Raw genomic sequence first — 14,656 nt, forward strand, 5'->3', positions numbered from 1 at the left:
CCTGGGCAAGATCTAGCTGGAGTCTGTTTGTTCCCCCTTAAGGAGTCCTCCTTTAGGGGTTTATCTTCTCTTGTTGTTGATTTGTTGTATTTTCTTACTTATCACCACTGGTGGTTTCTTTTGTAGAGCTTTGGCTCCTTATTTTGTTTTTTAATAAACATGATTTATCCACTTAAAAACTATAACTCTCTCTCTCTCTCTCTCTCTCTCTCTCTCTCCTCTTTTCCCTCTTTCTTTCCCAGTTCCACCAATCTATAGTCCTCCTCTGGTGAATAACACCGCCACAGAAGATGCTATTGCTAGCCCTTCGGTGCCTTCCACGAAAGCCTAAATGGTAAATAAAAAATTATAGGGTCTTATTCATCACCAATGATGGTGTAGACCTATTTGATTAATTTGAAAACATGCAGACCCTTTAAAGTAATTTTACGTATATAATAACATGTTGACGAAGACCCAAAAAGGCAAAATAATTAAACGTCATCTGTTCTCTCCTTCCTGTAAGTCTGTAACCCAGCACGGTACTATGGCGTCCGCATGCTTGTCGTCCATCGCAGGAGCTTTCCTTTCTCCATTCCATCAAGTGGTTCTTGATAAACTTGTTGGCTATCTTGTTGATTATCTATCCAAAGATGTACCTTCATCATCTAAAGATCCCAACGAACTTCAACTTCTTGTCCAAAACCAACTGAAAGCCTTGGAAAATTCCAGGGAAAAGATCAAAGGAACTCTACGTGTAGCTAAGAAGCTCCAGAAGCAAGATGAGAGTGTGGCCCATTTCTTGAGAGAACTTAGAGATGTTGTTTATGCTGCACAAGACTTAGAAGATGACTTGGAGTACATAGAGCTTCACAAGAAGTTCAACAAGCAGCTGCCTGAAGCTTCAACTCAATCTTCACCCAAAAAGCCCAGGATTTCATCCTCTCAGCAATTTGAGCTTTCACTAGGTTCATTTTCTTTCTCGAATATCTTTTTATTTATTTATTATTATTATTATTTTCATGTTCATCATCATTTAGCTACATTTTCTTTTGTGCATCGATGTCACATTAGTTCAGGATAATGCATCCATAAATAGGAAGAAAATTAACTTTAAGTTAGATTAGGGAAAAAGACCATCAAGTGAGACTTTGATGATTCAAGTAAGAAGAGAGTTTGTGTTTTAATTATATGGAAATGTCTTTATGGAATGATCAAGACTGATGAAAGTGTATATGCAAAGAACAAACTAAACATGATTTGTCTTCCTAAAGTCCACTTGGAAACTTCCTAAAATCCACTTGGGAAACTTTGTAGATCCAAAAGTCAACTTTAGTTTTTTTATTCAAGGAAAAGGATTTTTAGGCCCCTCTAAATTTACATCAACCCAAAACACCCAAAATATTCCTTGAGACGTACATTTCTAATAACCAAACGCTCCTGCATTTATAAATAAGAGGAGGTTGTTTTTTATTCTCCTCCTAACACTTAATAGTTGAGAGTTGAAATTGATGGTTTGTCCATATTTTTTCTTTTAATCTATTATGTTTTTAATTTACTTTTTTACCTACATCTTTCGTATTGTGCCGGCAAACTCATTAGAAGTGCGTAATCTCACAATAATCAGGCAGACTCACCTTAGACCCTACGAGCTTATGTATCACTAGATGAGCTTGGCGGATTAAGAGCTCTCTGGGAAAAAGGCGGAAGAGAAAAAAAAAACAGTAATTTAGTAATTTAATTAAAAAAATTTGTAATTACAGGTTATACTTATAAAAAAAAAAACAAAACAATCTCTACTTAGTGTAGTTGGTTGTTACAAGGAAGGGTGAATGAGCATATCGAAAGTTAAATCTTTGGGTTAGCAGTACTGTTACAGTATTGTGCGTATACTGTGAAATACTATATAAATATTATACCATTACTGTTTGTTCATTGTTTATGGTCTATTGTAGGAGGATGTTGTTTTCCTCCAATCCAAAGTTGCATGGTAAGAGAGATTTATTAACTCGGTTTAGTTCCCGAAAATTTTCAGAGATTACACATGGTAGAACTCTTATTACCCCATATGACATTTAATTGAGTTAATAAACCCTAAGGAGTCGATAAGTTACAGTAACTAATGCACCACCATACATGTTTGTCTCTTAACAACCCCTTGTGAGGCGGTGCTTGTAGCTTTTGTTAAAAAAAATAAAAAAGGACTGCATTTCTTTTTCCCCAAACACTTTTGTCCCTTGATCACTTGAGCTATATCACTAGTTTTCTTCTCAAATGTCCTCTGTTCATGTTCATCATTACTTAGCTACATTTTGATTTTATTATGCAGATAACATCTTGAACAATGTTAGGAACATTACTGAACAACTAAATTGCATTGATTCTGGTCTGAAGGATGCTATTAAAATGGCTATGCTTTTCAAGGAACTAGATAAGCATGTGGAAAATAGTTTAGGGGTGCAGCATCATATAATTCAGAAGAGGCATGTCACTTCATCATCTATGAATGCAAGGAAAATATATGGCCGTGAGAAAGAGAAAGCACAAATGATAAGGATGATGAAAGAGCCACCAAGCATCAATAGCAATGTGTCTGTTCTCCCATTACTTGGCCTTGGTGGAATTGGCAAGACCACTCTGGCTCAGTATTTGTTCAATCACCAAGAAGTTGAAAATACTTTTCATGAGAAGGCTTGGATCTGTGTCTCACATAACTTTGATCGGATCAGAATTACTAGAGAGATAGTAGATTCACTTTCTGATCATAAAGGGCGCAAATTCCTGCATAGCACAAATTTGGATTGTCTAGAGAGAGAGCTCAAGAACAAGTTAACTGGGAAGAGGTTCTTGCTTGTGTTGGATGATGTGTGGTCTGGTGAATGGACACAACTACTCTTTCCTTTTGAATCTGCTGCAATAGAATGTGTGAAAATTGTTGTTACTGCAAGAGATAAAATTGTGTTGCAAGGGAAGGGGAAGAGAAATGAAATAATTCTCAAAGGTATAGATGAAAATGACTACTGGTCCTTCTTTGTGAGTTGTGCATTTGGTGATGAAGATCCTGCTAAATATCCTCCAAGATTGCATGATATCGGAAAGCAAATTGTTCAAAAGCTCAAAGGATCACCTCTTGCAGCAAAAACAGTCGGACAAGTGTTATGGCGCAAGTTGAATGTGAAGCACTGGATGTACGTCTTGAAGAGCAATCTATGGGAGTTAGGAACTGATGTGAATGACATCATGCCGGCATTATCATTGAGCTACTATCATCTACCGGAGCATCTCCAATTGTGCTTTTGCTTTTGTTCTGTGTTCCCTAAAGGTTATGAGTTTAATGCTAACAGTATAGTCAGTATGTGGATAGCTCATGGTTTTGTCTTTGAAGCTGAACTTAGTTCAAAGACAGCAGAAGACGTAGGACATGAGTATGTTACTGAACTGTTGTGTAGATCCTTCTTTGAATATGGTTCTTCAAAAGAATGCTTGAAAATACATGACCTACTGCATGATTTGGCACATTCAGTTTCTTTAGGTGAGTGTTGCATTTATGAAGGTCAAACGCCGACGAGGATCCCTGAAAGTGCTCGCCACTTGTGCGTTCAAAGTTCAGTTAATCTTAGCTCAATATGTGAATTGAAAAACTTGCGAACACTTGTGATATTTAGAGGAGAATTGCAGGCTCATGAGCTTGAAGCATTAAAAAACATCCGCGTGTTGGTATTGCTTGATTCTGAAGTGAAAGAGATCTCACCTTCTCTCGGTCATCTTAAGCACCTGCGCTACCTGGATTTATGTCAAACTAGAATCAAATTACTACCTGAATCTTTGTGCTTATTGTATCAGCTGAAAGTGTTGAAACTAAAAAAGTTAGAGACATTACCAAGCCAATTGGGCAACCTCATAAACCTTCAATTTTTCGTAGTAAATGGCCAAAGAGGGCTTCCTTTCAGGGGACCTTGGGAGCTAGTATTCCCTGTGAAAAAGGAAACAGGTTACAAGATAGCACAATTGAAGAGTATGAAGGAATTAAGAGGAACACTTGCATTAAGAAAGCTTGAGAACATCCAATGTGAAGAGGATGCGAGAGAAGCCAATCTGAAGGAAAAATGTCATCTTAAGGGGCTATGCTTATTCTGGTCTGATGCTTTTAACAACTCTCATATTGTGGAAAAAATTCTTGATTCTCTGCAACCTCATCCCAATTTAAAAAATCTCTACATAGTTGAGTACATGGGTTCAAGAACTCCGAGTTGGTTCACAGCATACTCAATGCAGAATCTCGAAAAAATCGGGTTGCATAGCTGTGTAAATTGGAAACTTCTTCCAACACTTGGACAGTTACCTTTCCTCAAGACTCTGTCATTAGAAGACATGAATGCGACAATTGAGAGCATTGAAGGCTTGAATGTGCTGTTTCCATCTCTAGAAATCCTAGAATTGGAGAAAGCATCTATATCTTTTGATGGCATGTTAGTGACTAGACAAGAGTGCCGATACTTTCCTCGTCTTCGCGACCTCAGTATTACTAGTTGTGATATTGTGTGCGGTTTGCCTTGGGCTTTGCTTTCTGTGTTAGAAGAGCTAAAAATATATTTCAGTCCTGGACTTGATAGCCAACTTCCTGGATGCCTCCAAGGCCTCATATCTCTCACCAAACTGGTGATACGTGAGGCCAAAATGGAGTCACTTCCTGATGGAGTGATGAACAACTTGAAAGCACTCAAGATTCTTGATATTTCTCTTTGTGATGAGCTCACTTCAGTAGCTTTACAGGCTCTTTCTTCCTTGGAGTACCTTAAAATTTCTGGTTGTTCTAAATTTGTTTATTGGCAGTCTGGCATGCAAGAAGATGAAGCAATACTGCCAAAACTGCATCAGATGCATGTAGAATATTGTCAAAATTTGGAATGTCTACCTACTTGGCTACCTTCTGTTACTTCTTTAGAGATTTTAAGTATTGACACTTGTCCATTATTTAAGTCACTGCCGGAGGGTGGTTTACCTTCTTCTCTGAGAAAATTGTGCATCTTAGCCTGTGACAGGGCGTTGATAGATCGGTGCCAAGAAGTGGGCTCTCAGGAATGGCTCAAGATCAAGCACATTGGTGACCAAAAATTATCTGCGTTCAGCTTATGAATTTCTTTTTGTTTTTCTGTGGCCATTTTGGTTCTAAGTTGCAACATTGCTGCAGTATCCAATTGCCATTGTTTACATTACAAATAGTTTCAATCCTTTGTTTGGTGTGCAATGCTGGCCAATTGACACTGAGATTCAGAAGTCCACTTATGGTTTGCTTGCTAATCTTTAGGTGTTGATTTTTAATTTATGGTTTCACTTTTGTTAAATAAATTTCATGATTGTCATTTTTGTCAGAAATGTATGTTTCATTGCTCTGTTTTTCTTTTTGGTTTTCATATAGAGGTTCAATTCACTGAAGCTGCATATGTGGATCAAATAAGGTTCTTTTTCTATTACTTTAACAAAAGTTTCTGTCTATATACTTTAATTTACTGTAAGCATTTAAAACTCATTTTTATTGTTATGTAATTTACTGTTATTCTCGCACATTTTCCTCAAAATATTTTTTTCTCTTAAATCCATATTTTATATAAATTAATGCGGCTATGCAGGAGATCCGACCCGATATCTTTATCGGATCCATTTCGGATCTGGGCATACCAACTCATATCGGATGCTGGGGGAGCTTAACGGGTGACCCAACCAAACCCGACCCGTTACCAACCCAGGTGCCAGCCTGGCATTCTCCTCAACGTCTCTCTCTGGCACACGTCCAACCTTCATCTCTCTCTCTCTCTCTCTCGTCTCCTCCCAATTCGAGCGGGACGAAGAGGGCATCGCATTCTCTTTCATTCTCTTCGAGATCGATTTAATTCCCTAGAAATGGACGATTTCAATCTCGCCCTGGTGATAGTCGCCGTGGTGGTGTGCATCCTCGTTCTTTTCGTGAATTTCTACATCCTCATCAACTACCAGCACCCCGACGATGCCAACCAGGCTTACTTTCCGAAGTTCATCGTCGTCCTTGGCCTCTCCGTCGCCGCTATCTCCATTCTCATGCTCCCAGCCGATGTCGCCAATCGTCAGGCTTGCCGCAATGCCATTTACAATGGGGCATGTAGCCTTACCCTTCCTATGAAGACGCTTTGGCTCGCTGTTTATATCACTGATGCCGTACTTGTCTTCCTTGTCATTCCCTTCACCATGTTCTATTATGAGGCCGATCAGGACAAGTTAGATCTTTTCCTTTCTATTTGTGTGTTTCTTCCTAAAAGTTTGAGTTTTTATGAGCTGATGGATTGATGCATGTTTCTTGTGTTTTTAGGAGCGCGGGGAAGAGATTGAAGAGCTCTCTTATGTGGGTGATTGTGTCTGCCATTATATGTACGCTCATTCTTGGAATTCTCTATGGTTAGGTTCTGTGAACTCTCTGTCTGTGTCTCTTTTGGCCATTGCTGCATTGTAATGAAATGGCATTGCTGAATCTATGATAGAATTTCTATGCTTTTGAAGAAAAACATAAACTAAGATAAATTTTCCCCTGGACGTCGCAAATTGTCTTGTTGATAATGCAAGTTCTTCATAAACTATCGCAAATTGTTTTGCTTCTAATTATTTTACAAAAACTCTATGTACTTAAACATGACAAGTTGTGTAATGATGTAAAACAAGGATATATATCAACTTGATTTGGATCTGTTATTACTATGACTTTAGACAAGGATTGTCCAGGCCATATTTATGCTTGTTTATTCTATTGTGTGAAGAACAGCTTATTGTTATGTAGTGCTAAAAATCTTTAAGATTAGTAGAGGAAAAGAAAAAACTTAAATTAGAATAACATGATTTATATTATGTCAGTCATTTATTTCTCTAATCTAGCAAATTGAGTGCATTATTTGGTGCTTTTCTGAATAATGATAAATACAAAACTCATAAAGAGATGTGAATCTGCTTGCCGACAGATTTTTTGGTGTCTGTGTTTGTTTATGGCATGAAACAATTTGGAGCTAATCCGTCTTGAGCGAATAACAGCTACATGATCCATGAGTTAAGAGAAAACACCCATTGGAGCCAGAAACAAGATGTCAGTCTTAGAATTTATATTGTATGTTAATAATTACTAACTAGACCAAACTGGTACACACTCACACGCATGCAAGTGGGGCTGTCTTTCGCATCTGAGTGGCTTTTTGAGGGAGCATTTGATTTAGAAACTGCTTCCTAGGTTCATCTGTAGACATAACTGATAAGAAAAAGCCTGGAAACTATTCCAAATTTTATTACTGCTAGGTGCCAATTTGTTATTTACCTGTTCAAAGGCAGGTAGTTTAATTATTCTTACATTGGGTTGTTTTCAGGCACTTGGTTGTCCTCTTTTATGAAACTTTTGACCTAGCCAACTGAAATTTTGTGGGAGGTTTTATGAGATTTGAAAAGAATAAAATTGGCATTAACAATTTGCATGTCCCTATTTCATACAGTACAAAATATTTTTCTACTTTTCTGTTGATACTCTATCCATTATTTTTTGCAATTCTCCTAGATTGTAGATGTTAGTTAATTTCCCTTGTATTAACGATAGCTTGTGTATAAATGGTCTTCATCTCTATTCAATGAAATAGTAAAAATAAGTCGGTACTTTTTCCTTTGATCTTATATTTGCTGATGAAAATCAGGACTTTTGGGGAAAGCCGATATCACAGTTAGGCATCTCTCTTCATCTGCAACTAATTTTCCAAGTATGTGGACTGAGTTCTCAAGCACTCAACATTGTATTGGATCATCCTCACATCAGATTTTTTCCATCAAGCAGGTTTTCTCCATATGAGTTTAAGCTATATTGAATAAATACATTATTAAGCTTTTGGCTACAACTCTAGTTCATTTTGCCACCATTTAATTAAGTTATTTATAGTTTACCTAGGAAATGACAAACATGTAAAATTTGCTCTTCATCTTTTTTCATCCCCTTGTTATACTGTTGACTTTATGCCTTTTCTTTTGTGCAGAATTTTTTTAATTATTGGTAGAGATTCATGATGATCTCTATGTTTGATTTGTTTTGGTTTCATTTATTTAGTGTTCTGCATATACGGCGAGTGCCTCTTCACTGACAACTTGGACAACCCGTACTTCCTTCCCAGAATATGTGGTTGCTGTAACAACTATTGTTGGATCGGTTCTTTTCTCGGTGAGTTTGGGATAACTTATTGTGTTTTCTGGTAACAATCTACCATACAATTGACCATATATAGTAGGTTGATTATGTGTTTTTTATATGTTGAAGAATACCGTGGATTTTTTTGCATACTTATCAAATTGCGAATAATTTCAGCTAGTTGAGTTACGAACCTAACCTTTGTTTTTATTGGGCCAATGTCCATTAATGCAGGTTTTCCTGGAAGTTTTCCATTGTAGAATTTAATTGGTGTTTCAAAAGTTTAGACTTGGCGTTTTTTTCTTCATTTGCATTTATGTCTCTTCCGGGAAGCAAATGGCTATTTTTTGTTCATCACTTAGTATACCCATTCTATTATTTTCCAATAAATTTTTGGTTTCATTTGTCAGATTTTTGGAGGTGTTGGGATAACTTGCCTTCCACTGGGACTTATAGCTTCATTTATAAAGCGCCCAAAGGCTGTGATCACCCGATCACAGTACATAAAGGTTCCTGCCCTGGCACCTTATGCTTGATAGAGTCATTTATAAAGCGCCCAAGATTGATGTTATCTTTTACTATTTGTGATTGACTCTTCAGGAAGCAACTGAATTGAGCAAAAAAGCTAGAGAATTGAAAAAGGCAGCTGATTCACTTCGTCAAGAAGAGAAGAGTGGTTCTAAAGGGAAAAGTTGGCGTAAAAATGTAAAGGCTGTTGAAAAGGTACAGTTGCTACTTGCATTTTGTCAAACTTCTTGTCATTCGCAGGTAGCTTGAGTTTTATACTTGAATACAGCCACTTTTTTCAATTTTGTTTTATTTTCATGGGTAGTAGAAAGAAATGTAGATTTTAAGTTGTCTGAACAGTCATGCCCATTCATCTTGGCTAGCAATTTAACTTTTGTTTCTTCATTATGTTATATATTTTGTTCTCTACACTCATGCATGATTTTCAGACCACAATAGAAATTGATCACCATATGCAAATTTTTTTTTTGGAAAAAGATGTTAGGATATATTCTTTTTTTAACCATTAAAGTTCTAACGTGGAATTTAAGAACACTAATATTATGTTAACGACCACTAGTAGTGTTACATTACTGCACTGGAGTGAAGTCATGCTGTGGAGATGTGTTCATTTTGTTTCAAATGGTTAGTTGAAGTCCTGTTTCTCTCTGCTATCCACCCTTGGTGAAATAATAAGCACTGTTGGCATTTGAAATAAATGGGCAACTTTATTCTTACTCTATTAAGAGTGTCTATTGAAACTTATTTTGTGTAAGAAAATAAATATTCTCGGCATTTGAGATTTATTAATTGAAATATTTCTTCCTTCAGAATATCGGGCTTTCTGAAAAGTTCTTTTGTGACAGCAAGCTTTAGCGTGTTGGTGGACATTTGTTTTTGCATTCTTGGTTGCTTTTACTGCTTTGCTTTATGTTAGATTACATTTGGCGGATCCAAAGGTTATGATCTTAGTTGATGTTATATAATTTTATTTAATGAGGACTAAGTCTATACATAATTCCTCTCCGAAAGGGCTAGACTAAATAAAATTATCTGTAATTGCCTAATTTCTACTGATGTGCTTTCCAGACCTGTGAGTTCTTATTTCCGAACATTGTCTTTCCCAATATCACTGATATTTATAGCTTTCTCCTAGGTTGTACACTTTTGCATTTTATGTGTTAGACTGTGTTTTGTTTTTCTTTTGATTTTTCTTTGACATTGTTTATATTATTATATTTATTTATTTTGGTTTATTTTAGGAATTGCTTCTCTTAGAGAATGATGTGAACGCTCTTGAAGAAATGTATCCTCAAGGAGAGCAGGTGATACAAATAGAATTATATGACTTTAGTTTAATTGGTGAATGTCATGGTTACTTTTTAAATATTTCCTGCAGGCAGAGACTGCTTGGATTTTAACAGTTCTTGGTTATATGGGAAAACTTATATTGGGAACCTTAGGGTAAGCACTAGCCAGTAAAAACCTTCCACTTACAAAACACTATGAATATTTTATCTACTGTTTAATATGATTGATTTTTGGACTTCATTGGTATGCGCATTTATTTACTTTGAGTTTCAAGCTTTTAGTTTTGATGGTTTGCTTCCTCTAGGGCAATCGTTTCAGTGGCTTGGATTGCCCACATTGTGATATATTTATTGATTGACCCTCCACTTTCACCATTCTTAAATGAAGTCTTCATTCAATTGGATGACATATGGGGTATGTTGCACCAAAACACATTGGGTGTTAGTACCAATGGGCCTTTAACATCATTAATAATAATTAACGTTTCTTCTATTGGTCACTTGAAACAGGGCTACTGGGTACTACAGCATTTGCGTTATTCTGCTTCTACCTTCTGCTTGCGGTTATTGCGGGGGAAATGATGCTTGGTTTGCAATTGGTATTTATAACCATTCATCCAATAAAGTAATTACATGGCTCTTTTTTATTTTATTCCAAGTGCACTATCATTTTCTGCAATGCCTTTCTCTTTTTGTTAACTTTTTGACCTATTTGCTTTCAGGTGGGGTGGGACACTGATGAATTCTTTTCTTTTTAATGTTGGACTCATTTTACTTTGCTCTATAAGGTCTGTACGTTATTCTATTTCAAGTGTTTATGTGCGTACATTATAGTAATGAGCTCATTTAGTTTTGTTGTTCAGTTTGAACTTTGAGTTGAGCTTTCCATTCATGTTCAGTCAAATAGCTTTTTTTAAGAATTCTAGAGAGCAAATTTGAAGTCCTCATTAGTTGGAATTTGAATAGATAGCTTCTGTAGTTGTCTTGCATATGATTAGGTTTTGTTATCTTCTTAGGTTATATGAGCCATATCACCTTCATGTTCAGAAATAGAACTCATGAAATATGTAAGATGATTATTGCTGGAATAGTTGGTGATTAATTTCACTGCACATGATATCACATTTTTGTATCTCTGATTTGGCCTCAGTCATCCAAGTATCTCTCTTCATTTGTTTAAAATAAGTACAAAATAATTATCTCCACTTTAAACTTGAATGAAACTGTGAGATGAGCATATCAAAGCTAAACATTAGTACTCATGCAAGTTTTTCCTCATTTTCCCATGTAATTGTACTTTTTATTGGCCGTGATAACACTTGTTTAATTAATATTTAAAGTGTTGGTTTTACCATGTGTACTTTTTGCATCTTCAATTTTGGTTGATTGAGTGATTTCTCCTGCAGTGTGATACAGTTCTGTGCCACAGCTTTTGCTTATTATGCACAAGCAACTGCTGCTCAGGAAATATTCGGCCACACCCTACAATCCCTTCGGGGTATCAAATATCTATACAAGTGAATGCTACCTCTGACTTCCTATTAAGTTTTCAATTACCACTAGACAGCATGTGTGTGTGTGTGTATTAGTGTTTATACTTGATATTTTATCCATTTGATTCAATTACCTTAAAAATTTATCATGCAGGTATAATGTGTTTCAAATTGCATTTATTGGCTTTGCGTTTCTAACATTATTGTGCTATGTGTTATTTGTAAGTTCTACTCACCGATCACCTTTTTGCGGTTCTTGATTTCCGGCACTTTAAGATTCCGATCTCTAAATTTGTACATTTTCTTCAGGGATGGAAAAGAAAAAAACCGAGGGGCAGGTTTCAACTTGCCAATTAATCACTCGGTTTTAACACTTTTCTTGATGTCCGCTTGCTTCTCGGAGGAGCTGGTTGACACCACCATTGTAATCTAAACCCGGCCACGCATAACTAACTGTACTAAGCATTCATTTTTTATTTGTGCTTCCTGTACTGAATTTACACATTTTCTTTGTTTTCAAGTGTCCTCTCCTTGCGTTGAACTGGTACTATGTCAAAGCTGGAGGGGCCTTGTTCTTTATTCTATATTCTTTATTCTTTATTCTTTATATTCAATTACACTAGAGCAATTGTTCAGCAGTCATTCATTCTAAGTTGCAGTGTTGTTGCACATATTATGAAGTCAATCCCTTCTGGATTTTATGTTAAAGGAGGATGTATCTCGGCATTTGTATTGGCAGATCTGTCTTCTCAAGACAACAAAGGTTTTTTTTTTTTTAATCAAAATTTTGTAATATTTCACATATTTATTTTTATTATTTAATATCGGTTTCAGAATTGTCATGTGTAATTTTAAAAATAGACATTAATATTAACATTGTTTTGAACAAAATCTTTTTTCTGTAATATATTCTATCTTCCGTTTTGTTTTTTTTAGTTTATGATAACCCCATTCTCTTGGACCAATCACTGTTAATATCCCCATTGTCTCCTCTCTCCAGTCTCTCCTCATTTTATTACTATGAATTACAATTTTTTTTTTAAACTTAACAAAGGGCGGACACACCCCTGCATGTGAATAGGAGCAATGACAATCTGCGTGTCCTAACCCGGTCAATACGCGAATTGAGTTGCAGTTAAACCAAGATTTATATGGTAAGGACTGTATTGCGAAACCAAATTCCTTTGGTCTTAGTTTTACTTACTAACAATCAAGTGATCTGTTAGTAATCAGATTCTTATTAGAAACGTAGTAAAAGTTTGAATCATGTATAATGACACATTTTTGAAAATATAAATAGTAATTATATGCACGTGATCTCAGCACCCATATTGCTAAAATTTGTGTATGCCTCTGTTTAAAAGTCTAACCGCTCATTTTGACAAAATAAAAAAATTAAGTAGTTTTACCTGAGCTTTCTTCCTAATCTCGAAATAAGCATATATTCGCTTGTTATGCCTCGAGATGAGCAATACGGTCGTATTGGGAAGCTCTTGGGTAATTTTCTTGGTTGAGCACTAACCTTTGGTCATATTTCAATTTGAGCACTAACATTCAAAACATATCAAAATGAGCACTAACATTTAATTTGGTTACACGGTTGTTTTGGTTTTCTGATGAGAATTCAGTTAACACCAGACTCTACCTCATCTTCACTCATGAATGCTGCCACATCAACAAGTGGGGTCAAAAGAGGGAAAAAAAATAATCAGAACAGAGGATGAAGAGGCTGATGTGGCAGCTGTCATGGAGGAGAAGTACAGATCTGAAGAAATTACTGATATGGCAGCCTACGAGGGTGAAGATGATGTGGAGTCCAACGTTCATGTCACTGAATTCTTGCTGGAAAACCCCAATAGTCTCACTAATGTAACCAAATTAAATGTTAATGTTCACTTTGATACGTTTTGAATGTTGATGCTCAAATTGAAATATGACCAAAGGTTAGTGCTCAACCAAGATAATTACCCGGAAGCTCTTCTTACAAATATCCAAATTTCTTAGTTTGGAGGGGTGGAATAGAAAAAGAAAACGCTTCAGTTGGAATCTTGGATCTCGATGTTTGGGGGCAAAGAAACCCGCGAAGGCAAAGGCGAAGAAGCTCCGGCCAAGAGCCAGAACCCTAAGCCACCATTCCGGCCTGTCAAGGATGATACGAAGCCCCTCCTCCGAGATCCCGTACAATTCCATTCCTTTTGATCCCATTTTCTCACATTCATATGCATCTGATGCACATTTTGCTTGTTTTCAATTGGTGTTGTAGATATCTCGTTCCGATCCCATCGAGACCGAGCAAGCAGTGCTCCGGCTTCCTCCCTTTAATAAATCTCAGCTCTACTCCAAACAATCTGGTATTATGATTCTCTTTTTTTGGCTTGACAATTAGTATTATGATTCATTTGATTGTTGTTGTATAAAAAATGATGTGTTAGGTGAATTTTTATTTTTATGTTTGTTTTAATTATTGTTGGGTAGATGTTTAGAATAATTTTTTGAACTCTTTCAATTCATATTTATGTTTTTGCTAATCAGAGAGTGTGTTCTTGGACTATTTAATTATAGTTTCTAGAATTCTGCATGTTTATATTGTAGTTTATGTAAAAATTGGAATATAACATGTCTCATGGTTTCAAATTCTAAGTTGTGTATTTGAAATTCAGCTAACTTGAGATGAAATTGACATTTTTATGAGATCTGTGTGCTCATCTTTTCACTGGGAAAAAAAAAATGTAGTTTGAGTATTAAATACAGCAGATTTGCTCTTATGTTCCACTTGTGTTAATTTCTCGCTTTTCTTTACCCAAATCGATTCACAGTAAGCAAAATTCTGGGTCTTATTTCAGTCCCTCAGATCTTTCATGGAGTAATAATGATTGATGCTTAGCTTTAGAACAGTTCTTTGCGTTCATCTTTGGCGTTGGTCAATAACTAACATTTGAGGTTGAGCCTACAAACTTCTGAAATTCTTATTCAGCTTGTCCTTCTCTAAAATTTTCTTCACTTTTTCCTTGAAACTTCTTTGAGCATCCGTAAATAGGAAAGCATCGATCATTGTTGGGGTGTCAAGTTGTAGCAGGCAAGAATTTTTGAAAGGCCTTCATTTGGATTTAGTCTTTTATGCAAAATATAAGCATGTGAGGGTTCACTATTGTTTTCTACAAGAAAAGGTGCTGCAAGGAGAGATAGGG

At 36.1% G+C, this 14,656-nt stretch overlaps 2 protein-coding genes across 3 annotated transcripts; both read left to right on the forward strand.

Annotated features, from left to right (window-relative positions):
• Positions 1 to 526: 526 nt before the first annotated feature.
• LOC120282881 (disease resistance protein RGA2-like) lies at positions 527 to 5,126 on the forward strand. Its single transcript, XM_039289715.1, has 2 exons — positions 527 to 947; positions 2,309 to 5,126. Exons 1-2 carry the CDS (start codon positions 527 to 529, stop codon positions 5,113 to 5,115), a joined length of 3,228 nt encoding a protein of 1,075 aa, XP_039145649.1. The 3' UTR covers positions 5,116 to 5,126.
• Positions 5,127 to 5,243: 117 nt separating this feature from the next.
• Positions 5,244 to 12,106, forward strand: LOC120282687 (LIMR family protein Os06g0128200-like). Of its 2 annotated transcripts, XM_039289534.1 has the most exons (16): positions 5,244 to 5,267; positions 5,399 to 5,438; positions 5,610 to 6,230; positions 6,323 to 6,408; positions 7,677 to 7,813; positions 8,081 to 8,191; positions 8,569 to 8,667; positions 8,759 to 8,881; positions 9,928 to 9,990; positions 10,065 to 10,129; positions 10,281 to 10,390; positions 10,486 to 10,600; positions 10,698 to 10,763; positions 11,382 to 11,492; positions 11,623 to 11,689; positions 11,778 to 12,106. In XM_039289534.1, exons 3-16 carry the CDS (start codon positions 5,881 to 5,883, stop codon positions 11,823 to 11,825), a joined length of 1,551 nt encoding a protein of 516 aa, XP_039145468.1. In that variant the 5' UTR covers positions 5,244 to 5,267; positions 5,399 to 5,438; positions 5,610 to 5,880; the 3' UTR covers positions 11,826 to 12,106. The 2 variants fall into 2 exon arrangements, with proteins under 2 accessions (XP_039145468.1, XP_039145469.1); XM_039289535.1 differs by lacking the exons at positions 11,623 to 11,689; positions 11,778 to 12,106 and having other exon boundaries at positions 10,486 to 10,574; positions 11,382 to 11,486.
• Positions 12,107 to 14,656: the final 2,550 nt, after the last annotated feature.

The sequence above is a fragment of the Dioscorea cayenensis genome, chromosome 18 (genome assembly GCF_009730915.1).
Source record: "Dioscorea cayenensis subsp. rotundata cultivar TDr96_F1 chromosome 18, TDr96_F1_v2_PseudoChromosome.rev07_lg8_w22 25.fasta, whole genome shotgun sequence".
Taxonomy (NCBI): Eukaryota; Viridiplantae; Streptophyta; class Magnoliopsida; order Dioscoreales; family Dioscoreaceae; genus Dioscorea; species Dioscorea cayenensis.